Source organism: Chiloscyllium plagiosum, unplaced genomic scaffold (assembly GCF_037043375.1).
Source record: "Chiloscyllium plagiosum isolate Xiang-an unplaced genomic scaffold, Cpla_swu_hap1 HiC_scaffold_5, whole genome shotgun sequence".
Taxonomy (NCBI): Eukaryota; Metazoa; Chordata; class Chondrichthyes; order Orectolobiformes; family Hemiscylliidae; genus Chiloscyllium; species Chiloscyllium plagiosum.
Window position 1 is genome coordinate 12,620,150 of NW_028270143.1, and position 24,580 is coordinate 12,644,729.

At 40.1% G+C, this 24,580-nt stretch overlaps 1 protein-coding gene across 2 annotated transcripts in view; it reads left to right on the top strand.

Annotated features, from left to right (window-relative positions):
- The window catches only part of dnah5 (dynein, axonemal, heavy chain 5), a 343,383-nt gene that overhangs the window by 48,106 nt on the left and 270,697 nt on the right, over window positions 1-24,580 (top strand). The window contains exons 2-3 of one of the 2 annotated variants that reach the window (XM_043689617.2): window positions 10,898-11,032; window positions 19,851-19,935. The exons of the other annotated variant lie outside the window; for it this stretch is intronic. Coding sequence (XP_043545552.2) covers window positions 10,898-11,032; window positions 19,851-19,935 — 220 coding nt within the window. The remainder of the gene's footprint in view (window positions 1-10,897; window positions 11,033-19,850; window positions 19,936-24,580) is intronic. 2 annotated transcript variants of the gene reach the window in all.

The window sequence follows — 24,580 nt, forward strand, 5'->3', positions numbered from 1 at the left end:
ATTCAACATTCCCTACACTTACCAGCCTTACCTTTCAGCTGAACTGAAACATACTGGGAGTTGACAAATGGAATACAGTTGATGGTGCCTTATATTATGTAATAGTGTAGATATATTCTGACCCTCAGAATTCTTACTAATAACGTCTCCATCACTGAGGTTGGACAGACCGTCCTGTCATTTCCTGGTCTATCTGCGCCTCCCTTTTTTAATAATAGGTCAATGCTATCAGCCCCCACTTGTTAGGTATTTTGAGGCCCTGGGATTAAAGCAAAAGTGACCACATGGATACAAAATGACTATGTTAGAGAAAACAAGAAATAGTTTTTTTCAATGCATATGAAATCTGCAGTGATGTACCTCAGTGGTTGATATGAATTAACTTTGCTTTTTATTAAGCGTTTTAATTACCCGGATGCGGGCATAGGTGGTATAATTTCAAAGATTGCTGCTGAAACTTGGAAATATTGTAAACATTTTGAAAATGACAGAAATATACTTTAGCAGGGATTAGCCAAATATAGAAATATAGTCATTGGTATGGACCATTTGCTCCTGCAACCTGCATTGCCATTCCGTGTAACCATGGCCGATCCCTTACCTCAATCCCATATTCTTCCTTTCTCCCATACCCTTTAATACTTTTAAAATCTAACAAAAGGCTGTTTCTTGAATCTATCCAGTAAATTTGCCTTCACAGCTTTCTATGGTAGAGAATTTCACAGTTTCACTGAATCTGAGTGAAGAAATATTTCCTCATCTGAATCTGAAATGGTCCACCCCATATTCTAAGCCCTGTGGTTGTGGGTTCCCCAATCAGGGGAATATGCTGCCTGTATCCTGTCTGTCCAGCCCTGAAAGGCTTTTATATGTTTAATAGATTACCTCTCACCGTCTAAACTCTAATGAATCCAGGGCCTGTTGATATCAAATTTTTCTCTGCATTCCCTCTAAGGCAGGAATATCCTTTCTTAGGTAGGGAGACTGAAACTGCATACAATACTCCAGGTGTGGTCTCACCATAGTCCTGTATAACTGCAGTAAGATGTTCCTATGTATGAACTCACATCCTGTTGCATTAAAGGTCAATATACCACTTAGTCATGGAGTCATAGACATATATAGCATGGAAACAGACCCTTCAGTCCAACCCGTCCATGCTGACCAGATATCCTAACCTATGCCAGCAGTGGGCCCATATCCCTGTAAACCCTTCCGAATCATCCATCCAGATGTCATTTAAATGTTGTAATTATACCAGCCTCCACCACTTCCTCTGGCAGCTCACCACCTTCTGCGTGAGAAAGTTGCCCCTTAAATCCCTTCTAAATCTTGCCCCTCTCACCATAAACCTATGCCCTCTAGTTCTGGACTCCCCCACCCCAGGGAAAAGACCTTGTCTATTTACTTTATCCATGCGCCTCATGATTTTATAAACCTCTATAAGGTCACCCCTCAACCTATTCAACCTCCAACCCTGGCAACATCATTGCAAATCTTTTCTGAACACTTTCAAGTTTAACAACATCCTTTTGACAGGAGGGAGACCAGAAGTGCACACAATATTCAAAAAGTGGCCTAACCAATGTCCTGTACAGCCGCCGCAACATGACCTCCCAACTCTGATACTCAATGCTCTGTCCAAAGGAAAGCATACCAAACATCTTCACTATCCTCTCTACCTGTGACTCCACTTTCAAGAAGCAATGACCCTGCACTCCAAGGTCTCTTTGTTCAGCAACACCCCCCAGGACCTTACCATTAAGTATTTGCATTCTAAAGGCTCGCTACATCTACTTATCTGCTTTCACAGACTGGTGTACAGGGACACCCAGATCACTTTGTACATCCACACTTCCCATTATATCGCCATTTAAATAATACACTCCTTTTCTGTTTTCCACATCAAAGTATATAACTTCTCATTTAGCCATGTGTGTTTGTCCACTCAGTCAATTTATAGAGTCATAGAGATTTACAGCATGGAAACAGACCCTTCGATCCAACCCGTCCATGCCGACCAGATATCCCAACCCAATCTAATCCCACCTGCCAGCACCCGCCCATATCCCTCCAAACCCTTCCTATTCATATACCCATCCAGATGCCTTTTAAATGTTGCAATTGTACAAGCCTCCACCACTTCCTCTGGCAGCTCATTTCATACATGTACCACCCTCTGCATGAAAAAGTTGTCCCGTAGGTCTCTTTTATATCTTTCCCCTCTCACCCTAAACCTATACCCTCTAGTTCTGGATTCCCCGACACCAGGGAAAAGACTTTGCCTATTTATCCTATCTGTGCCCCTAATAATTTTGTAAACCTCTATAAGGTCACCCCTCAGCCTCCGACGGTCCAGGGAAAACAGCCCCAGCCTCTTCAGCCTCTCCCTATTGCTCAAATCTTCCAACCCTGGCAACATCCTTGGAAATCTTTTCTGAACCCTTTCAAGTTTCACAACATCTTTCCAATAGGAAGGAGACCAGAATTGCACGCAGTATTCCCACAGTGGCCTAACCAATGTCGTGTACAGCTACAACATGCCCTCCCAACTCTTGTACTCAACATTCTGACCAATAAAGGAAAGCAAATCAAATGCCTTCTTCACTATCCTATCTACCTGCGACTCCACTATCAAGGAGCTATGAATCTGCACACCAAGGTCTCCTTGTTCAGCAACACTCTAGGACCTTACCATTAAGTGTATAAATCCTGCTAAGACTGCTTTCCCAAAATGCAGCACCTCACATTTATCTAAGTTAAACTCTATCTGCCACCTCTCAGTCCAATGGCCCATCTGATCAAGATCCTGTTACAAACTGAGGTAACCTTCTTCGCTGTCCACTACACCTCCAATTTTGGTGTCATCTGCAAACTCACTAACTATATCTCCCATCCAAATCATTTATATAAGTGATGAAATGTAGAGGACCCAGCACAGATCCTTGTGGCATTCCACTGGTCACAGGCCTCCAGTCTGAAAATCAACCCTCCACCATCATCCTCTGTCTTCTAACTTTGAGCCAGTTCTGTATCCAAATGGCTAGTTCTCCCTGAATTCCATGAGATCTAACCTTGTTAATCAGTCTCCCATGGGGAATCTTGTTGAACACCTTACTGAAGTCCATATAGATCACATCTACCCCTCTGCCCTCATCAACCCTCTTTGTTACTCTAGGTGTACGTTTGCTTGCTGAGCTGGAATCTTCTTCCAGAGGCTCACTGAAGATGTTACCTAGTAGGGTGACAAAACATCTGAAAATGAACCTTCCAGCTCAGTGAGCAAACCTACAACCAGAACTTCAACCTGAGCTACAAATCTCAAAACCCGTTCTTTGTTACTTTCTCAAAAGCCATTTTGACTATCCCGAATCAGTCCTTGCCTTTCCAAATACATGTACATCCTGTCCCTCAGGATTCCCTCCAACAACTTGCCCACCACAGACATCAGGCTCACAGATCTATAGTTCCCTGGCTTTTCCTTACCACCCTTCTTAAACAGTGGCACTACATTGGCCAACTTCCGGTCTTCTGGCACCTCACCTGTGACTATCGATGATACAAATATCTCAACAAGAGGGCCAGCAATCACTTCCCTAGCTTCCCACAGAGTTCTAGGGTACACCTGATCAGGTCCTGGGGATTTAACCGCTTCTCTGTATTTCAAGACATCCAGCACTTTCTCCTCTATAATATGGACATTTTTCAAGATGTCACCATCTATTTCCCTACATTCTATATCTTCCATGTCCTTTTCCACAGTAAATGCTGATGCAAAATACTCGTTTAGTATCTCCCCCACCTCCTGCGGTTCCACACAAAGGCCGCCTTGCTGATATTTGAGGGGCCCTATTCTCTCCTAGATACCCTTTTGTCCTTAATGTATTTGTAAAAACCCTTTGGATTCTCCTTAATTCTATTTGCCACAGCTATCTCATGTCCCCTTTTTGCCCTCCTGATTTCTCTCAAGTATACTCCTACTGCCTTCTAAGGATTCACTTGATCTCTCTCGTCTATACCTGACATATGCTTCCTTCTTTTTTTTTAACCAAACCCTCAATTTCTTTAGTCTCCAGCATTAGCTGTACGTAACAGCCTTTCCTTTCACCCTAACAGGAATATACTTTCTCCAGACTCTCATTACCTCATTTCTGAAGGCTTCCCATTTTCTAGCCGTGCCTTTACCTGTGAACATCTATGCCCAATCAGCTTTTGAAAGTCTTTGCCTAATACTGTCAAAATTGGCCTTCCTCCAATTTAGAACTTCACCTCTTAGATCTGGTCTGTCTTTTTCCATCACTATTTTAAAACTAATAGAATTATCGTTGTTGGCCCCATAGTGCTCCCCCACTGACATCTCAGTCACCTGTGCTGACTTATTTCCCAAGAGTAGGTCAAGTTTTGCACCTTCTCTAGTAGCTACATCCACATACTGAATCAGAAAATTTTCTTGTACACACTTAGCAAATTCCTCTCCATCTAAACCCTTAACACTATGGCAGCCCCAGTCTCTGTTTGGAAAGTTAAAATCCCCCACCAGAACCACTCTATTATTCTTACAGATATCTGAGATCTCCTTCTAAATTTGTTTCTCAATTTCCCTCTGACTATTAGGGGGTTTATAATACAATCCCAATAAGGTGATCATCCCTTTCTTATTTCTCAATTCCACCCAGCGTTGTTTCCAGCGTGGCGGGCCTGAGGATGCCAACTCTTCCAGAGTGGTTAGACATTTCTGGAATTGGCACCAGTCACCCTGGTGGCCAAAGGAAGCATTCCAGCAGTATCTCAGTTCGGCCAGGAGTAGTCATCTGGGTCCAATGTTCACAGCCTGTGATGGCCGTGAATGGTCATCATGGTACCACATGACATTATGTCAGCCAATTACAGTCTACACCAAGAACCTATCCTCCTTCACCCTACCTATGGAAAGGCCTGACCCAGATGGCAGATGTCACTTGTGAATGGCCTATAGATCATGTAGTCAACACTCAAGTCAGTTGTGGTGATGCTTATTTGGTCTCCAGCTTGAAGAAAAGGTGCTGATTCTCAGTCGCGGTTAGGCTTGCCTGAGATTGGCCAGGAACTGGTAGTTAATTAGAGTTACTAATTAGCTGCTGATCTGGGCAGGCGGTGGTGAGCTGTGGATTCCCCTATGAACCCCATTTTTGAGATTCTGGAGCAGATTTTGATGGAGGAAAGTTCATCATTCCCTCTCACTCGATGTCCCACTGAATCATTCAGTTTAACTAATTTGTGCTAATTATATTCCCTCTCCACCTTATCTCAGTTTTAACATCTCCACATATTCTTCTGTCCCCTTCACTTTAGTTTCAGCTGCAACCACAACTTATACACAGCAAGATTCCACCAACAGGTATAAAATAACTAACCAGATAATTTGTTTTTGATCTGGTTGGTTACAGCATCAGTGTTAATCACGTAATCAGCATGAGATGCCTATGAAACACTAATGTCATTATGACCTTCTGGTATTTCTAAATTCAGTTTGATGGTAATCACTGGTGTGTTCGTTATAGCGTTGGCCCTGCCAATATCTGTTCTATTTCAATGTTCTTAGAATTTTTTTCCAATGTAATTTTTCACAGCCCAGTGCAAAGATTATTTTGACAAACGCCGCTTCAGGGATAAAGATTCAATATTTCTTGTGAGGCTTTGTTTTTGATTTCTTTCATCAACCAGTTTGGACTTGTTATGACACATCTCCAGGGCCATCACGTTCCGGGGTATGACTTGAAACTGGACTTTCTGGTCTATCAGATAATTTATTGGCTTCTTTATGTTTCTAAGCAACAATTTATTGCAACAAAATACCCAGTTCTTGCCTAAGTGTTTAAACAATGTGTTGTTAATTTGGGAATCTTTAAACTGCTTGCAAAGTAATTTTTGGCCTACCCAAATCCATTTACTAAGTTTTAATTACATTATTAGTGATTTTAATTGGATCAGTAACTCGTTGTTTGGTTCTGGATGGAACACAATTCATTGCGTGTAAGACAATGCATAAATCAATCTGGGAGTGGTTGCATTAGCTCCAACTGATTTTTTTAAGCACTACTGACTAAGGCGAAAGAAACTGAATTTAGATAAGAGTTAACACGAAACAACAACCAATTGAGGATCAGTATTTATTTGCTCTGCCACCATTAGGCAGAAATTGTTTGATTATTGAAAATGAATATGTAGCCTTGCAGGAGGAAAAGATTACTGAGGTACCTGTGAATTTAGAGCTTATCAGGTATTTTGGATGGAATGTGCAATATGACCAAGCTTTTCTGCTGGTTGCATTGTTTTTACAACATGGAAAGTAATGAGGAATGATCAATCATGACCTTCTGGTATTTCTAAATTCAGTTTGATGGTAATCATTTCTTCAGTACCAGCTACCTTTTGAGCCAACCGTGGTGGTCAAAGGCTCTTAAAAGTGATAGTTGTGCCATTGATGATGTAAAAAAAAGCTGAGGCAAGGAAGCAAAAAAAAGAGTCTGGGGTGTTGCAGCCTAAAATTGTGTCAAACAACCACACAACTTCTTTGAGAGTATACAGTTAACACCAAGAAAATCAGAATGTGATTAACCTTATTTCCTCTTGTCTCCAATTGTATTGAAGAAGGCAGAATTGTAACGTTCAGAGCTGGGTGGCAACATTCAGTTCTGTCCAGCAGTAAGGGCAGGGGCTTATTGCAAAGAATTTGAAGAGTCACTCAGGACAGTTTGAGGGTCACTAAACAGCAAGTCCAGTATTAAAGGCAGTAAGTAGAAGAAGCAGACAGCTGGGACTTTGTGTTTGGAATTGTTAGTGCTGATGAGGAAGTTCTGGGAGTTAGGAGTTAATGTGCTGCTAAATGTTGGCATAATGACTTAGAAAATGTCTTGGAAGTTATGAGGGCTCGGGCGAAGTTGTGTGCCACTAATAGTTCAGCGCAGCTGAGAGTGGAGATTGAAAGAGTTACAAGCAATATTTGCTTGATGCAACTGAGCAATATTAGAGCTGAGAGAAAACTTTCTGGGTTGGATAGAGCTTGGCAAAAGTAACTTTTGATGAAAGGCAGGATTTGTATCTGCAAATAAATATTGCTGTGAACTTTTTGGAGTTCAGATGTACAGAAACCAAGGGAAGAGATGTGATCAACTAGTGAATGAATAGGAAAATAGTTCCAAGTTAGGATGTTGAAGGAGAACTTGCAGGTAGTGGTGTTCCCATGTATCTGCTGCTTCTGTCTTTTTAGATGACAGAGGTTTTGGGTTTGGAAGGTGCTGTCGAAAGAGATTTGGTGAGTTACTGCAATGCATTTTGTAGTAGGTACATATTGCGTTACGCTGCATTGGTGATGAAGGAAGTGAATGCTGAAGGTAGTGGATAAGAAGCAGACTGCTTTGTCTTGAATGGTAATAAGCTTCTTGAGAGTTGTTCAAACAGCACGTATCCAGGTAATGTGAATTGCAAATTGTATGACTGGAAGATTTGAGTTATAAGGAGAGGCTGGATAGGCTGGGACTTTTTTCCCTGGACCGTAGGTTACTGAGGGGTGACCTTAGAGTTTATAAAGGGTCGTAGAAAAGTTGAATTTTGCAGGTGTTTTTCCTCGGGGAGTCGGATCTGAGGGGCAACTTTTTCACAGAGGGTAGTGCACATATGGAATCAACTGCCAGAGGAAGTGGTAGAGGTGGGTACAATTACAACATTTAAAAGACATTTTGACAGCAACATGGATGGGAAAGATTTGGAGGGATTTATGCCAAATGCAGGCAAATGGGACTAGTTTGGTTTAGGACTAATATGGCCTGTTTCCATGCTGTATGACCTTATTACTTATGTCTCTATTACTCTATTTTCTTAGTGAGTCCTTTGGATCTCACACAATGTCTATTTTAAAAAAAATAAATTACTGGTCCCTGGGCAGAATGTCACATAGTTGTTGGACTGGTTAGCAAGTTAACTGGAAGTAAACGTGAGAAGTTTATCTGAAGAACAAACATTGTTGCATGATATTTAAAACAGTATTTTAATTTGTTTTTATTTTCTGAGGAGCTTTCATAAGTTTAACAAATCATTCTGTAGATTACTATGTTCAGGAAGTTAATCCTTCAGCAAGACTTTATTTCTGTCTCAGCGACATGGTGTGTAAGTAGAGGAGTAAAAATGAACAATTAAAACATTGCATTTGCCTTTCATCTTGAACAATACCTATATCCAATATGCAGGTTTTTAAAATGTTGAAGACTAGTCCTAAATATTCATGTGTACTCTAAGGATTGAAAATCAACACCACAATTAATGTGAAAAAATCAGTTCAGCAGCCGTATAGCATAGAAAACTACAAAAAAGTTATTTTAGTACATGCAAAGTATCTAGAGAAGTATAAAGGCAGGCAAAGGGCATTTTGAATATAAATTTGATAAATGAAGAAAAGAGTAATCACCTTGAAAATGATAACAAAATTATAATGTGATAGAATTTTTGTAAAATGTTCTATCTTTATTGCCACGACAATGGATCATAACTCCTGGATCATCTATAGACAGGTTGAAGTAGGGTTGTTATGGTCATGGTTATTATTAGACTTATAACTCCAGACATTTATTGTGCTATGGCAGATTTCGAACTAGAATACCCAGAATGTTACCTGCGACTGGGTTTATTAGTCCAGCAACAATATCATCATGTCATGTTCCCCCACCACTAGTGTGATGGACTGCTTGCCTGTGACCATCAAGTCTTCCCCAGGGCCTCCAGTGGTTTTCTTTGATAGAAAACCTATCAATATAGGTCTGAACTTCCCTGCAATCTCAAAGGGTTTTGATATTGCCTTGTTGTAGCTAAACCTACCCATCATGTTGACATGGCAAGTGGAGTCACATTGAAAATTTCGATGATCAGTCAATTTTCTCCAGCAGCTTTAATAGACTGCATTTGCTAACATAATTAAATTGATGAAGTCAATATATACCAGCCTCCCTTGCACATAACATTTGTCTTATAGTGACTGAGAAGAACATGCCAGTCTTAAATCTTCCAGCTCTGAAGTTACACTGTGATTTTGGTGGATGCATTCAGTTAGGATCTGCAGCCTGATAAGAGTAACATGGATAAATAATATTTTCATGATGTTCAGCAAAGAGATACCTCAAGAGGTGTTACAATCAATGTGGTCACCCTTGTTCTTGTATAGGTCAGAATCTTTGCATCAGTATAACCTGGGGCAGTGTGTAACACACCTCTTCCTGCAAGAGGCAGAGATTTCCTCTCTTTGATGCAATGAAATGACATAGCATCAGTCAGTTTTAGTTACAGCACCTTTAGTTTTGCTCATTATTGACAAGCTGCAAGTTCTCTGTTGCACGTGATTCTGATAATTCAGCTTGCCATTTGATCTTTGTTTTAATTTTCTTTTTTCCTGGTGTGAGGCATCCTGTCCACATGTTCAATGGTGAGTCCAAAATCCAGCATCCTCTGGAGCAGATGGACTATGGTGGGTTAGCACTGATGACTCAGCGGCTGTAAAACGGGAGCTGGCTGACCATGGGTATGCTGGTCCCTTCAACAATGGGAGACGGCTTGTATCATCCATTCTTTTCACCAATAAAGTTGGGACACAATACTTGTAACTACTGTCCTCTTTGTTAATGCCCTGCACTGAAATCAGAGCATTCTCCAAGATAGAAGTCTGGACATAATTTACAGGGACCCAGAGCTTTCCAAATGCAGTCCTGCTCTCAATCTCTCCAGCTGTGTCCAAAGGAATGTACCACACTATATTTGGTATTGGCTTAGTTGCAGGAGGTGTTGGGAAGTTTACATATTTAGACATCAGTCTGCCTTTGGCCTCCACTCCAGAACCTTTTGTCAGTTTTAGTCTCCTAGCCTTCAACTCTCCTGAGGTGTCTCCAAGACAGTGGAGCCAATCACCTTTGCTAGGAGTTTGGTTCATGAGTGCCAGAGCTTGTCTAAATGCTTATGAGCCTGCTCTTGTGGCTGGGATTTTATCAGTAGTGTGCTGTTCCTGATTTCATAATGGGAGCTGTGAAACAATTCTTCTTTCTCTCTTTCTGCTGTTTCCAGTGCGTTTATAACAAAAAGTTTAAGTGTCAACAGTGTGTCAAAGTGCCTGCCTTGAATCTTGCTAGTGCCTTACTTATAAGGCTCTGGTAATGCAAGGGGTAGTGTCCCTACGCAAAGAGAATCCCATCCAAACCCGGACCCCACCCTATTCCCATATCTACCCAAAGCCTGCACATCATTAGATACTGCAGACAATTTAGCATGGCCACATAACTCGCACATCTTTGGGCTGTGGGAGGAAGCCAAGCAACTGGCAGAAACCCATGCAGACATGGGGAGAATGTGTAAATTCCACACAGTCGCCAAAGGTGAGCATCAAACCTGGGTCTGTGGGACTGTGAGGCGGCAGTGTTAACCACTGAGCCACCATGCCACTCTCTCCCTTCTGAAGTTTCAGGAATATGCTGAGTAGTGGCACTTTATCATTGTATATAAATGCACCCTGAATTCTAATGTAAGAATTCTAATGTAATGTAAGAATTTACAAATCTGCATATTTTAGAAGTTAGCAGTTCTGTTTCTGTTTCCTTACCAGTAACTGGTAATGAGGGTATCCATTTGCAGAACAATGAACTATCACTTTTTTGCAACGATACTGTTTGAAATTGAGGGAGGTGTTTGTAGTTTAGTTATATCGAGAGACTTGCAATTTTATTATTCTTTTGTACTGTCATTGGCGGTTTATGTAGGAGTTGTATTAGAATGAGAACAGGTGTCAAAACAGTGAGAAAGGTATAATTATGCACTTTGCGAAGAAGGAGTAATGTAAAAAAGACTTGCTGGCTTTGTAACTGGAAAACTGCTTCTCTTGCAGCAAAAGCTAAAAGAGGAAAAAGAAGCTAAACGGGCTCAGTTGGATGGTAAACATGATTATATTATGGAAGTTGTGGCCGCATGCCTTGGCCTGGAGAAAACTGAGGTGGAAGATGCCATTCTGGAAGGTTCCCAGGTAAACCTTTTTTTGACTTCTAAAAACAAAATCTAACAAGAGGAATAATGATCATGACCGCCGTCTCACAGGGTCAGTATGGTTTCAGAAGTTTGACACTGTCTTGCTGCAGCCAGTGTTTCAAAGTGTTTTATTCAACACCAATGCAACAAACAAACCCAATTAGTATATCACACATCTCGGATAAGATAATACCATACACTTTGTTCAGAACGAGAGAGAAAAGATCCAACAGTTAGATGTCTGACCAATATTGACCACATTCCTATTTGCTAGCAACTCTCTAGAAAAGAGGAATTCAATTTTTTAGGCTATTTTTAGTGTCACTCACTAAAGGGAGAAAATGAGAAGCAATCAGGAGAGGTCAGGTGCAAATGGGAGCTGACAGTGGTCTTCAGTGCAACACTTGCATTGGCAGGTAAGACATGAGGAGCAGTTGGTTAGGATGTAAGCTAGTCAGGCTATACTCCATTGAACTAAGCTTGTAAAGTAGGTATAGAGTCATCAAAGTTCTGACCCATAATAACACTTATAGAAATTATGCCTCAGCCAAAATACCTCCACTGAAGTATATTTTGGTTATATAGAGAGTTGCAGTAACCCAAAAATAGCTGTCTAAAAAACTGATATTGTTGAAAAACCAAATATATTTTTCTGTGTGGGCGCTGCTCAACAGTTACAATGTTTAGATAATTTACTCTGTCTGGTTCTATTTTGCCACATACATCTCAGTTACCAACTTTCAGGAACTGAGTATGGGGATTAATGATGTGGCTTGATGTTATAACACTATAATTTGGTCTTTTCTATTTCATGACTTGAATTTTCTGTTCTGGAATTAAAGCACAGCTGTGGTCATCTTAGATGTGTCACTTCCATCAGATGAGTTTATGGGAGTAATCCAGAGTTCAGAATACATAGGGGTGGCAGGTGAAATCACCTGTGCAAATGGCAAGTTACTCATGAAAAGTGGTCACTGCCATGATTCAATCAAAATAATGGAATAGAATGGAGAAACTTTGAAAGGAGCTGCCACTCTCGTAACAGGCTTCTTCTCCCAAGCATTTTGCTGCTGATAGGCTCACTCACTGGTGCAGGAGGGAAGCTGCCTGTGATTGTGGAAACATCGAAATGATGAACAGAACTGGGAAGGTGAAATGGGTCAAAAGTTAGCAGTCATTATTAAGCCGACAGGCTGAGGCTGAAAGTGAGTTAGCCTAAAGGACATGGACATAAAGGGGCAGGCAAGAGTCTCTCAGGCAGGACAAAAAGTAGGTGACTAGATAAGAGGGAGTGGTGAAGAAAAACAACTGACTACGAAAGGAGATGGAGGGAAACTGCTGTGGGGAGGCTATCAACAAAGAAATACATAACTGATTGGGATCTGGGAAAACTTGAATTCATAGATAATGAATTCTATGTAATTCAATGTACAGTTCTGCTCTCCCCATTATTGGAAGGATATATTAAGCTGGAGAGGATTCAGAAGAAATTTACCAGGATGTTGCCGGCAATTGAGAGTTTCAGGTTTTAAGGAGAGGCTGGATAGGGATTTTATTCACTGGATTGTAGGAAGTTGAAGGGTGACCTTATTGAGGTTTATAAAATTATGAGGGGTATAGATAAGGTGAAGATAGATAAGGAGGTGTCTTTTCACCAGGGTGGGTGATTTCAATACAGGCTTATCTTTAAGGGGAGTGGAGAACGATTTAAAAAAGCCATGGGAGCAGTGTTTTTACACAGATTGTCTTTCATGAGGAAGTGGTGGATGTAGGTGCAGTTACAATGTTTAAAAGACTTTTAGATAAGTACATGAATAAGAAATGTTTGGAGGGATATGGACCAAGCACAGGCAGATGGACTAATTTAGTTGGGGATTATGGTCAGCATGGACTAGTTGAACCGAAAGGTCTGCTTCTGTGCTAGATGACTCAATGACTCTATGTACTTTTATGAAATTTGTGTCAGTTATTGAAAACAAAACGTTTGTTGCTAATTTATAGTTTGTGTGTTGTGCTTAATTTAAATGCAATGCTGTCTGGGAAATTTAAGATTATCTTATATTTTGTGGCTTTAAGTTCATGGCAGTTTGATAATTATTAAGGATATTGATGATTTCTGCTTCTGAAAATCAAAATCACCTATTTGTGTCAATGGAAATAAAGAAATTAATATTGGTACCTGACCACATCTCGCTTAATGAAGTAGTTAATGAGAGTGGAAAAGTAGTCCCTGAAACTTAGAAAGCAGCCCTCAAGGAATGTTAAGATGAGGTTTTGGTGGGGAAGAAAATATATATATTTTGACCCTGGAGTGATCAACAGCTTGTCAACTTATTTTGATTGCAAGCTTATTGAAAGGCAAGTTAAACACTGGATAACATGTGGGTGACAGTATCGTTCTTGCTGACACCTTCTGGTTTTGAATGTTCTCGGATCATAATTTTCTATAATTTATTCATGGGATGTGGTGTTTCTAGCTAGACCAGCATTTGTTGTCCAACGCTGATTACCAGCAGTCAGTTAAGAGTTAACCATGTCTGGAGTCATATGTAGCTCAGACCAGGTAAGGATGACAGATTTCCTTCTCCAAAGGACAGTGATGAACTGTGTGGGTTTGCTTTGCAACAATAAACTATTTCAAGTTTTTTCTTGATTGAATTCGAATTTCAGCATCTGCCAGAGTGGCCCCAGAACATTATCCATTAGAAATAAAATGTACTGTGTAGTGCAAAATGAAAGTTTTCTAAGTCAGTGTGGTATGTTAGATAGAGGTTGCACTGGCTGGACAATAACAAAGGGAGCATTAAAAGAAACCCATCCATGTGGCTGCAGATGTCTTGATGGCTGTGAGAGGCATCAAGTTCAGTTCCTCCTCAGAGGAGATCTCCTGCTTTTCCACCTCATTCTAGCACAAGACACCCCCAATCACCTCCGCGCTGCTTTTGTCAAGTCGTGGAATTACTTCCCGAACAGCACCTGCAGTGGTTCAAACCGCAGTGGTTCAAAAGGCACCTCACCAGCACCTTTTCAAGGACAATAGGATTGGGCAATAAATGCTGGTCTAGTCAGTGGCATTTACATTCTGTGAATAAATATAAAACAAAAAAAAAACCTCTGTCTGGAGTATGCTATATTACACTAGCTGACTGAACCTAGGAATCTGGATCCCATATAAAGGAGCTCTATGGTGTGCTCTACAGTGGCCCCATGTGGAGGTATATGCAGCATCTGCCTCTCCCCTTTGTTCATGTGTGGTTTCCTGATGGGTCGCATGAGCCAGACTTTGAGGAAATAGCCCTCATCACTGACTGACCATCCCTTTATACATGGAGTGAGGGACCCATTGAAAAATTGGGCACCTTTGAGTTTTCTTGAACATAGGTGCCAGCTGTTTGGTTAATATGTCATTATGCTTGCCAAATTTATGTTATGACAAACAACAATAACCTTGATCACAGAGTGGATACCTTTCACAGCATTCAACCTGACTACTGAAAGCACCAGTTTAGCAATATACCATTGTTCATAAACTGCAGTCACAGTCTTCCAAACACATAGTGAGAAAGCAAATGCTTGCAAATGGGCTGTCACTACCTGCTGACGATATAGCCTAACCATCTCAGGGACTGGAATATCCCATCTTTTGTACCTGTTGTTCAGCTTTACTTGTAAAAACTTATTTTTGTCAATCTTGTATCAACAGTAAGATGAAAGAATACCATAATACTTATAGTTGGGACTAGGGGAAAGTGCTGAAAGAGTTCAGTGATGAACGAATCAAAGTTGTTATGACCTCGACCACTTTTATTTCTTGCTATAGCCTCACCGTGATGAAAATGTATGATTTAAGAGGTTATCCAAAATCCAGGAAAATTCAACCTCCAGCATGGTCTTTGCCCTGATTTTGAATGCCAGACATATATTCTATCATTTTTGCTCTAAATTCCATTGTAGATTTCATGCCTGGATTTTCATGCACTCCATGCAGGAGTCAGGACCTGATTCTGTGGTTCCCACATCATTCCTAGTGTTCCTCATTTGCACCAGTGTGGGCTGATTTACTAGATTACATTACAGTGTGGAAACAGGCCCTTCGGCCCAACAAGTCCACACCGACCCACCGAAGCGCAACCCACCCAGACCCCTACATCTACCCCTTACCTAACACTATGGGCAATTTAGCATGTCCAATTCACCTGACCTGCACATCTTTGGACTGTGGGAGGAAACCGGAGCACCCGGAGGAAACCCACGCAGACACGGGGAAAACGTGCAAACTCCACACAGTCAGTCGTCTGAGGCGAGAATTGAACCCAGGTCTCTGGCGCTGTGAGGCAGCAGTGCTAACCACTGTGCTACCGATTTGGGTTGTGAGTATGCACCATTCACTTCTGATCCGACTGACTCTATTGCATGGATAGGCACATCCTAGTCCTCTGCAATTTTCATTGTTGTGTACAGGCCCCTTAACAGTAATGAAATTCTGGAGCAGGGTATCAAGGAAGAAATAATAGGAGCTTGCTAAAAGAGTACAGCGATTATCGTAGATTTTGATCTACACCTACATATAGATGGAAAAACAGCTGGGAAAAGATAGTTTCAATGAGGAATTCATTGAATGTTTTGGGATAGTTTCTTAGACCAGCATCCTGTGGCACCAACCAGAGATCAAGCTATATTAGACTTGACTTTGTTCAACAAGATAGGATTAATGACTGACCTCATAATGAAAGCACTCCTGGATAGCAGTGATCTTAATATGATTGAATTTTACATATAGTTTAAAGAAGAAAATTGTGTGTCCAAGACCACTACTTTTGAGTTTAAAAAGTGCAGTTATGAGCGCATGAAAGCAGAGCTATGAAAAGTGAATTAATTGACAATGGAGATTAGGGATAGATCAGTAGAATTGCAGAGGCAAACATTTGAAGAGATATTCCTGAAAGTGAAAAATAGATACATTCCATAAAATGGGTCAGGCCCACTAGCTGTGGTTAACTAAAAAGTCAAAGACAGGTAGAAGGTCAGAAAATTAGGTAGAATATAAGAAAAGTTGGAAAGAATTCCAAAAGATTAAGAAGCAGAGAAAATTAGAGTATGAGAGAATATTACCTAAAATATAAGACCAAATGGGAAAATTGTTTTCAGATATTTAAAGGAAAGAGTTAACCAAGTAACTGTTGGTCCTATCGAAATGACCCTGGCACACCAGGAATAGAGGAAAGCAGTTGGCAGGTGAATTGAATACAAATTTTGTATTGATCTTCATTAAACAGTTTGTAGGTAACACACCAGAAATAGCTATAAATCAGGAATTGAAAGAAGTGGAGATCGCAAGACAATGACGATCACGGAGAGCTAGTTCTGAGTAAATTTCCTCAATGGCTGAGGTTACCCTGATGGACTCTTCTTTTCGACCTTTACCCCCTACCTAAGAAATGGAGACCCTCAAGTTAAACCACCACCAGTCGTTTCTGTCTAATGTGAGAACAGCTCTATGATGTGGTAAGACTTTGGCAAATTTATCTTTACCTTTACTGAGTAAAATATTGAAACTGCAAAATGACAAGTGCCCGAGTCCTGATAGATTTCATCTGAGGGTCTTATAGGAAGTAGCCAGTGTGATTGTTGGTATGTTGGTTTTAATATTCTTAAACATTAGAGTCAGGGAAAGTTACTTTAAGTTGGAAAATAGCTAATGAAACTTTTATTCAAGAAGGGAGGGAGGCAGAGAATAGGAAACTACAGACCAATTAGCTTAACAACTGACATAAGAAAAATGTTAGAAGCTATTATTAAAGATGTCATAAAGCAGCATTTGGATAAGTTCAAGGTAATCGGGCAGACCCAACTTGGTTTTGTCCACGGGAAGTAAGTTTTGTATGATTTAAACAGGTAATCCAAACTCTGAGAAAATTGAAATTCCAGCATAGTCCAAGGCTATTAGATTTTGGATATCGGATGTGAATTCTATCATTTTCACTTCAGCTTCCATTGTAGATTTGCATGTCTGGATTTTCATGCACCCCATGCAAGAGTGAAAGTGGCCATCAGGACAACTTGGTGTCCTACCTTTTGAAGGAGTGATCTGTGCACTGGATAAAGGGGAACCAGTTGATGTATGGTACTTAGGTTTCCAATGGGATTTGATAAAGTGCTATATCAAAGTTATTGTTGAAAATAAAGGCTTGTGATGATGATCGGCGCAAGCTTGGAGGGGCCGAAGGGCCTGTTCCTGTGCTGTAATTTTCTTTGTTCTTTGAGGGTAACACATTGGCATTGTAGAAGGTTGGTTGAAGATCAGGAAGCAGAAACTGGGAATAAATAGGTCTTTTTCAAGCAGGCAGGTCTCACAAGTAGTGTGCCACATGAGTCAGTGCTGGGGCTGGAACTCCTTACAATTTATGTAAATGATATGAAGGAAGGAACCAAAGGTATGGTAGCTGAATTTCCTGATGGCACGAAGGTGGTTAGGAAAATGAATTGTGAAGAAGACATAATAAGTCTTGAAAATGATATAGATAGATTAAGTGAGTGGGCAAAGATCTGACAAAGAGTATAATGTGGGAAAGTATGGAAATGTCCACTTTAGCAGTAAGACTTTAAAAGAAACATGCATTTAATGCTGAGTGTTTGCTGAGTTCTGAGATGCAGAGCAATTTGTGTCCTAGTGCAGTAATTGTGAAAGATAGCATGCAGGTACAGAAATTAATCAGAAAACAAATAGTTTTATTGAGAGTGAAATTGAATGCAAGAATGGAGAGGTTATTCTTCAGTTTTATAGGGCACAGGTGAGGCTACATCTGGATTACTATGTACAATACTCGTCACTGTACTTGCAGAAAGATGATAACACCTTAGAAATAGTTCAGAGAACGTTTACAAGACCAAACTTGGTTTACCTTCTGCAGAAAGGCAGGCCTGTATCTTATGGAGTTTAGAAGGGTCAGCGGTGCTTTAATTGCAACTTTACAAGGTCCTGATTGGACCTGACTGGGTGGATGAGGAAAGGATGTTTCTGCTATGTCAATCAGAACTGGAGGACATGGTGCATTTAAGACACAGTTGAGGAAGCATTTTTCTCTGAGAGGGTTGTGAGTTTTTGGAATACCCTTGAAAGGCAATGATGCAGAATCTTAAAATGTTTTTAAGGCAGAAGCAGGTAGATTCCTGAATGCCAAGGGGATAAAAGATTATCGGGGGTATGCAGAAATGTACAGTTGAGGTTAAAATCGATCAGCTATGATCTTATTGAGTGGCAGAGCAGGCTTGAACTAGAGAAGTGGCCTACTCTAGTTCCTCACTTGTAAGTTTATGGTGTCAGGCTAGCTTTTCAAAGAGACAAGGTTCACGACATCTTCTCAGTTTTATGAACCATGGTCTGCATGAGGAAACCTCCTGACATGTAAGTGCAAGATGTCTTACGAATCCCCCCATGCCTAGCAATGCTCTCACATGATCCCATGGAACCTCATGCTCATGGCATCTCAGTTCTTCACTCATCATTATCACCCCTAATACCCTTCGGGTTAAGCTATGCTGCACTCCAAGTAACCCACTTCCTCCTAAGCTCTTTCACCCCTCATGCCAAGTTATGACCCTTCACCCACCCTTTAGCCCTTCATGCCCCCATGTCATTACTATAGTACTTCTATGTTCATTCATAGAATATACACTATATAGAACCACCAACCCCTATAGTGAAAATAGAATGTGTGAAAGAAAGCTTTTTGAGATTAGCTCTCATTCATTGAGATGTTTTCAATTTCCTAAGAAACCCCCTTTTACTATAACCCATTGAAAGTTACAATCATCCAAACCATTTAAACTATCAACAGCTAAAACTGCAAACATGTTCAACTTGTGTAAATAAACATTGTGAAATCAATGCATAAATTATAGACCTGTCAATCAACATTGTTTTTCTGTGGGCTCAGCTCTGTTAACAGTCTAATGGATATCTGAGCTGTTTGCCAAGAATGCATTATGAGCTTGTGACTCAAAAGTTAAATTAATTTCGTTTTTTGTGTCAGTCAAATGTGCTTGACTGAATTACAGCGCTGATGCTGCCTACTGCTGAGGACAGTAGATAAACAAACATGGGGTGCTTTCTTCAAAATATGGATGATCTGTTCTGCCAAGGTATTATCTACAGTGCACATTACAAATGTGTCAGCTTTGGCTCAGTAGGTGTCACTTTTACCTTTACATCAGGCAGAGAGGGATCAAAGTCACATTGCAAAAATTTGAGAGTATAATTTTGGTTCGAATTCAGTGCTATTTTGAAAGTGTAATGCATTGTTGGAGGTGATGTCTTTTGGATGAGCTGTCATCAGTGGCCCCACCTCAAGTAAAAGAAAAATCTCATATAAAAGCTGTGAGTTTTCCCCAGTCTCTTGGCAAATATTTAACCTTCACTCAATATCACTAAAAGATTATCTAGTGATTTGTTTCATTGCTGTTTATAGAATGATCCTCTGTTTGGATTGATTGCCACATTTTCCACAATGCTTTTCAAAATATTTCATTTGGTTGCAAGCACTTCAGAACTTTTGAGGCTGTGAAAAGCTATGCATATTGCAGTTCTTTCTTTGTTACTTGACAAATGTGAAGAGGAATTGCACAATTTGCTGTGGTCAAAATCACTAATAGAATAAATGCTGTTTTCAATTTCCTTAAAGTGCTTTTGGTTTTTGAAATTAATGTGATTTCCATTTACTAAATTACATTTGAGAATATCTAGTTTAGAAAATGTTCTTCCACGTTAATTTACAAGTTACAATTTTTTGCCTCTTTGGCTTCTTTTAATGTTACAGATTGAACGAGTAGATTCATTTTTTGCTGCAGGAGGACTTCCTCATCTCTTGTTTTATTATCAAGAAATAGAGCCAGCTGAAACAGGTAACAAAAACAAGTAAAAGATTAAGTGAATTAATCCTATCCCTGATTATTTTAGCCGAGTGACTTAGAGTTAGAAAGCATTTCTCCATACTCTTTCTTTTGTATCACTGATAACAAGATGCATTATCAGAAAAAGCTGTCTAAGTGACAATGTTGTTCAGCTGTTGCCTAGCATTGGGTTTTTGGAATGTATTGTTGTGTTCAATAAGACATTTTTGACATTGTACAGCTTTCAGATAGTTGAATACAGTTAGAGTACTTATTCAATTCACTGAAAGTGTCTAACATAATGGTTCATATGAATTCTGCATTGTTATCATCTCAATGTGTGATCTCTTTGCTGAGATACAGTTCCAACTGCATTGGTTGACCCTTGACATTGCGTCTTTAGTGGTTGTTATTTATGACAGTGACATCAGCAGGATATTTGATCATTGGAGGCATCTGTATATTTGAATCCAATTCTGTACTTTCTCATAATTCATCTCTGTGTGAACACTGTTTTACTAGTGGGTGGAAACAGCAATATAGGTCTTCAGGACCAGGCCAGACCCCCTCAAAATGTTTCAAGAAGGTAGCCCAGACTTTATCTTTTCTAGTTATTTTGAGCAGGTGTAAAGTAGATATTCCAGGATGCAGCTGGTGAAAACCCTTCGGTTTTAAACAAAACAGAATTTATTTGCAGAGTACCGCATGAAACACAAAAGAGAACAGAATACAGAATAACTTAACCTATCCAAAAACCCAACAGACTATCCCAACTTAATGATACTGTTCCAGATTCCTGCAACAATTCCCAAAAAGACCCCTTGGTTAAAAAAAGGGTAAAATCAAACACATGGTCTTACTGGAGAGAGAAAGATGGCAGAGAGATTCAGCATGGGACGTATTTTTTCCATGTAGCTGCTGCTTTGACCAGCAGCTTCCAACAGCCAGACTGCTTGCTAAAAACAAACTAAACCACACCAGAGAAAAGCTGAGCTGAGAGAACTGGCCACTCCCCTTTCATTGTACAAGTGTTGTTTAAAAACTTAAAAGTTTCTTCAAGTAGGTAAACCCAGACATTTTGGAATCTATGTGTTAACAATCCCTCTGAAAAAAATCCAAGGACAACCTAACTTTATTAAAGGAGCAGCATCATCACAGAGGTCAGTTTTCCTCTTCCAAAGCCAGAAATGATGAGGCCACCCACCATTTCCCTGTTGAAAAGAGCTAACTGGAAGTAAACAAGGGATCTTTAATCTGTATGATTCAGTTGCTGCTGAGATAAACTTGTTAAGGTACCGTGAGCTTTTTCTTGTTCAGAAAACATGATTGTAGTTGAGTTTTTAGTACAACTGAGAAGTATTGTTTTCACACAGGCATCAAACTTTACAATTCCCTGTTGTCCTGCTTAGTATTATATCCCTCTCTCTGAAGATCCTGTGGATCAGCTATATGCATCATTTATGTAGTGCTGTGCTTATTGCATTGGGTAGCAACCAGTATGTTAGCAGTTCACATTTCACTTTGGTAAATTGTCAAATTAAATTAGCACCAGAAAACTTAACCTTGATGGTTGCTGGATTATCGTTGTCAAAATGACACTGACAGCTGTGCTGGTGCGCGATCTGGGTTTTGAATAAATAGTTAGATTTTTAAGTTGTTAAAACTATCCTTCTGTTAGAGATAATGGAAGGAAATCTGCTGTTACATTGGATAAAATTGTATTCAAATCATTTTCATCCTAACATCTGGTCCTTACCACCGATAATTACCTGGCAAGTTACCATGAAATCCTGCTCATGATATTTAATCCAAAAACTTATCACATTTTAAAACTTACTTCATAGAAAATCCTGCTCATGCAGGATAATATAATTGATATTCAGTGCAATGTGAATGATATTTACCTTTGTTGATACCACAAAATTGTTGATTATAAATTGATCGCCTGTTCCATTTATATGCTGCTCAATTTTCATTAAGTTCAATCTCAAAATGGTTTCACTATTTTCCTGCAAATAAATTATTTGAATCAAATAGCTTTTATACATTCTGACTGTTGTGAACTTGAAATTTAACATGTAGTATATTAAATGTAGTATGAACACAACTGGCAGAGCAGGTTATTAACAGCATGAAAATGTTTTTGAAGGGATCAATTTACAATTTCAGTTTTAACTGGTATTCCGGCTTCTGTCATCTGGTGACTAAATTTTAAATAAGTTTATGGTATTGGAGTGCTTTCTCATTGGGAGAAATCACAAAAGAGCCACACAATTGAAACGTATGGTGCTACCTTCATTTCTTCTTCTGAATGAAATTCAACATGGAGGAGCACTGATTCATCAGCCGAGAGAGGGTGATTGGTGGTAATGAGCAGGAAATATCCTTGCTGAGAGGGGCAAATTACTGCAGATGCTGGAATCTGAGCTGAAAACAAAAAAAAGTCTTCATCACAGCGGGTCAGGCAGCATCCATGGCGAGAAAGCAAGCGACATTTTCAAGTCAACATGACTCTTTGTCATAGCACCACTGCTGACTTAACTAGCTAAGTCCTGAAGGACATTTATTCTCAAATGGATCCATGGTGATGAAAGAAAAATTGCCATTGACCTCACCTTTACCAGCTAACCCATCACTGATGTATCTGGCCATGACTGTTTTGGTAAAAGATTGGTCTTCACACAGAGGACAGGCTCCATTATGTTGTGAGCCAATACCATCGTGCTAAATGGGATAGATCTGGAATAGATCTAACAACACAAAACTGACATTTATAAGGTGTGGACCATCAGTTGTAGCAGGATTGTGTTTAGCCACAACTAATAACCTAACGGCTTAATTTCTCTTGTTCTGGCATAGCATTAAGATCAGAGATCAACCTTAGTTTTGTAAAGAATGCTGGAGATCATTCTGTGAGGAACCTAAGGCTAGCTTAAAAATGAGGTGCCAACCCGGTGAAACTACACCAAAGGACTACCTACACGTGAAACAGTGAAAGCTGCATGTAATCGAGCAAAGTAATCACACATTAAACTGATCAAATCAAAGGTCTGCATTCTTGCCAGTTATGTTTGTAAATGGTAATGGACAATTAAACAACTAACAAGCGAAAGATGTTCCACAATATCCTGATCCCCAATGATTGGGGAGCGCAGCAAGTCTTAGTATAAGTTGAGAGTGTGGTGCTGGAAAAGCACAGCATGTCAGGCAGCATGCGAGGAGCAGAAGAAACAATGTTTCGGGCGTAAGCCCTTCATCAGAAGGAGCTGATTCCTGATGAAGGGCTTATGCCCGAAATTTTGATTCCTGCCCCTCGGATGCTGCCTGACTTTGCTGTGCTTTTCCAGTGCCACGCTCTCGACTCTGACCTCCAGCATCTACACACCTCACTTTTTCTATGTCATAGTGTAAGTCAAAGCTGTGATATTTCTAACTATTTTCAGCCAGAAATGCTGAGTAAGTGATCCATAGCAGCTACCTCATAAGAATCCTTGCATCAGAGATAACAGTCTTCAGGCAATTTGAATAGAATGATAGACTTCCAACTACTTCTCCAGCAATGTAAATTATACAGCTAATTTGATACACTTTTCCTGGCATGAAGAAAAGGCTGAATCATGAGATGTAAAAGCTATGGGCCATGACAATATCCTGATTGTAGTGTTGAATACTGGTACTTCAGAACTAGCTATCCTTATCATGAAAAGCTGTTCCATTGCAACTAAAACAGTAGGGCCCACCCAACAATGTCAAAAGTTGCCCAGATATGCCCTGCCCACAAAAAAAAAGACAAATCCCACCTGGCCAGTGATTGTTTTGTTTGTTTATTCTCAAGACCTGAGCAACATTTAAGCTTGGGGTGACAAGTAACATCATTCCTCCTAAGTGCCATGTGAAGACTCATCTCCAACACAGAGAATCTGACCAACTTTCTTTGACCACTGCAGATTCCAAACAACACCCCCCCCCCCCCCCCCCACCCCACCATAATCATCATTGAGGAGGTTATCATTGACTGGACCAGTCATTTAGGTACTGTGGTTACAAAAGGATGGAATATTGCAGTGAGTGACTCACCTCCTGACTTACCGCAAAACCTGCCTACAACTGACAAGGCAAAGTCAGGTTTGATGGAATACTCTCCATTTGCCTGGATGAATGCAACTCCAACAACACCAAAGAAGACATTTTTAGAACAAAGCAGCTATTTGATTTTCGCCTTATTGACCATGTTAAACATTCATTCTCTCCACTATGAGCACATTGTTGCTGCAGTATATACCATTTTCAAGATACCTGCAACAACTTGCTCAGACTCTCCTTACCTCTAACCTCTACCATGTGGAAAGACAAGGGCAGCCGATTCATAAATACACTACGACCTGCAAGGTCCTCTCCAAGCCGCACACCATCGTGACTTGGAATTATATATCCACACCTTCACTGTGCTGGTGTAGTGATAATATCACTGGGCTAGTAATTTAGAACCCAAGCTAATGTTCCAGGGACATGAGTTCAAATCCCTCCTTAATACTGATGTTTAAACACAATGAAAAAGTCTGGAATACAAATGTAGCCTAATGGCAATATGTAACCACTGTTCATTATTATAGGGGGAAAATGTAATTCATTAATTTCCTTTAGGGAAGGAAATCTG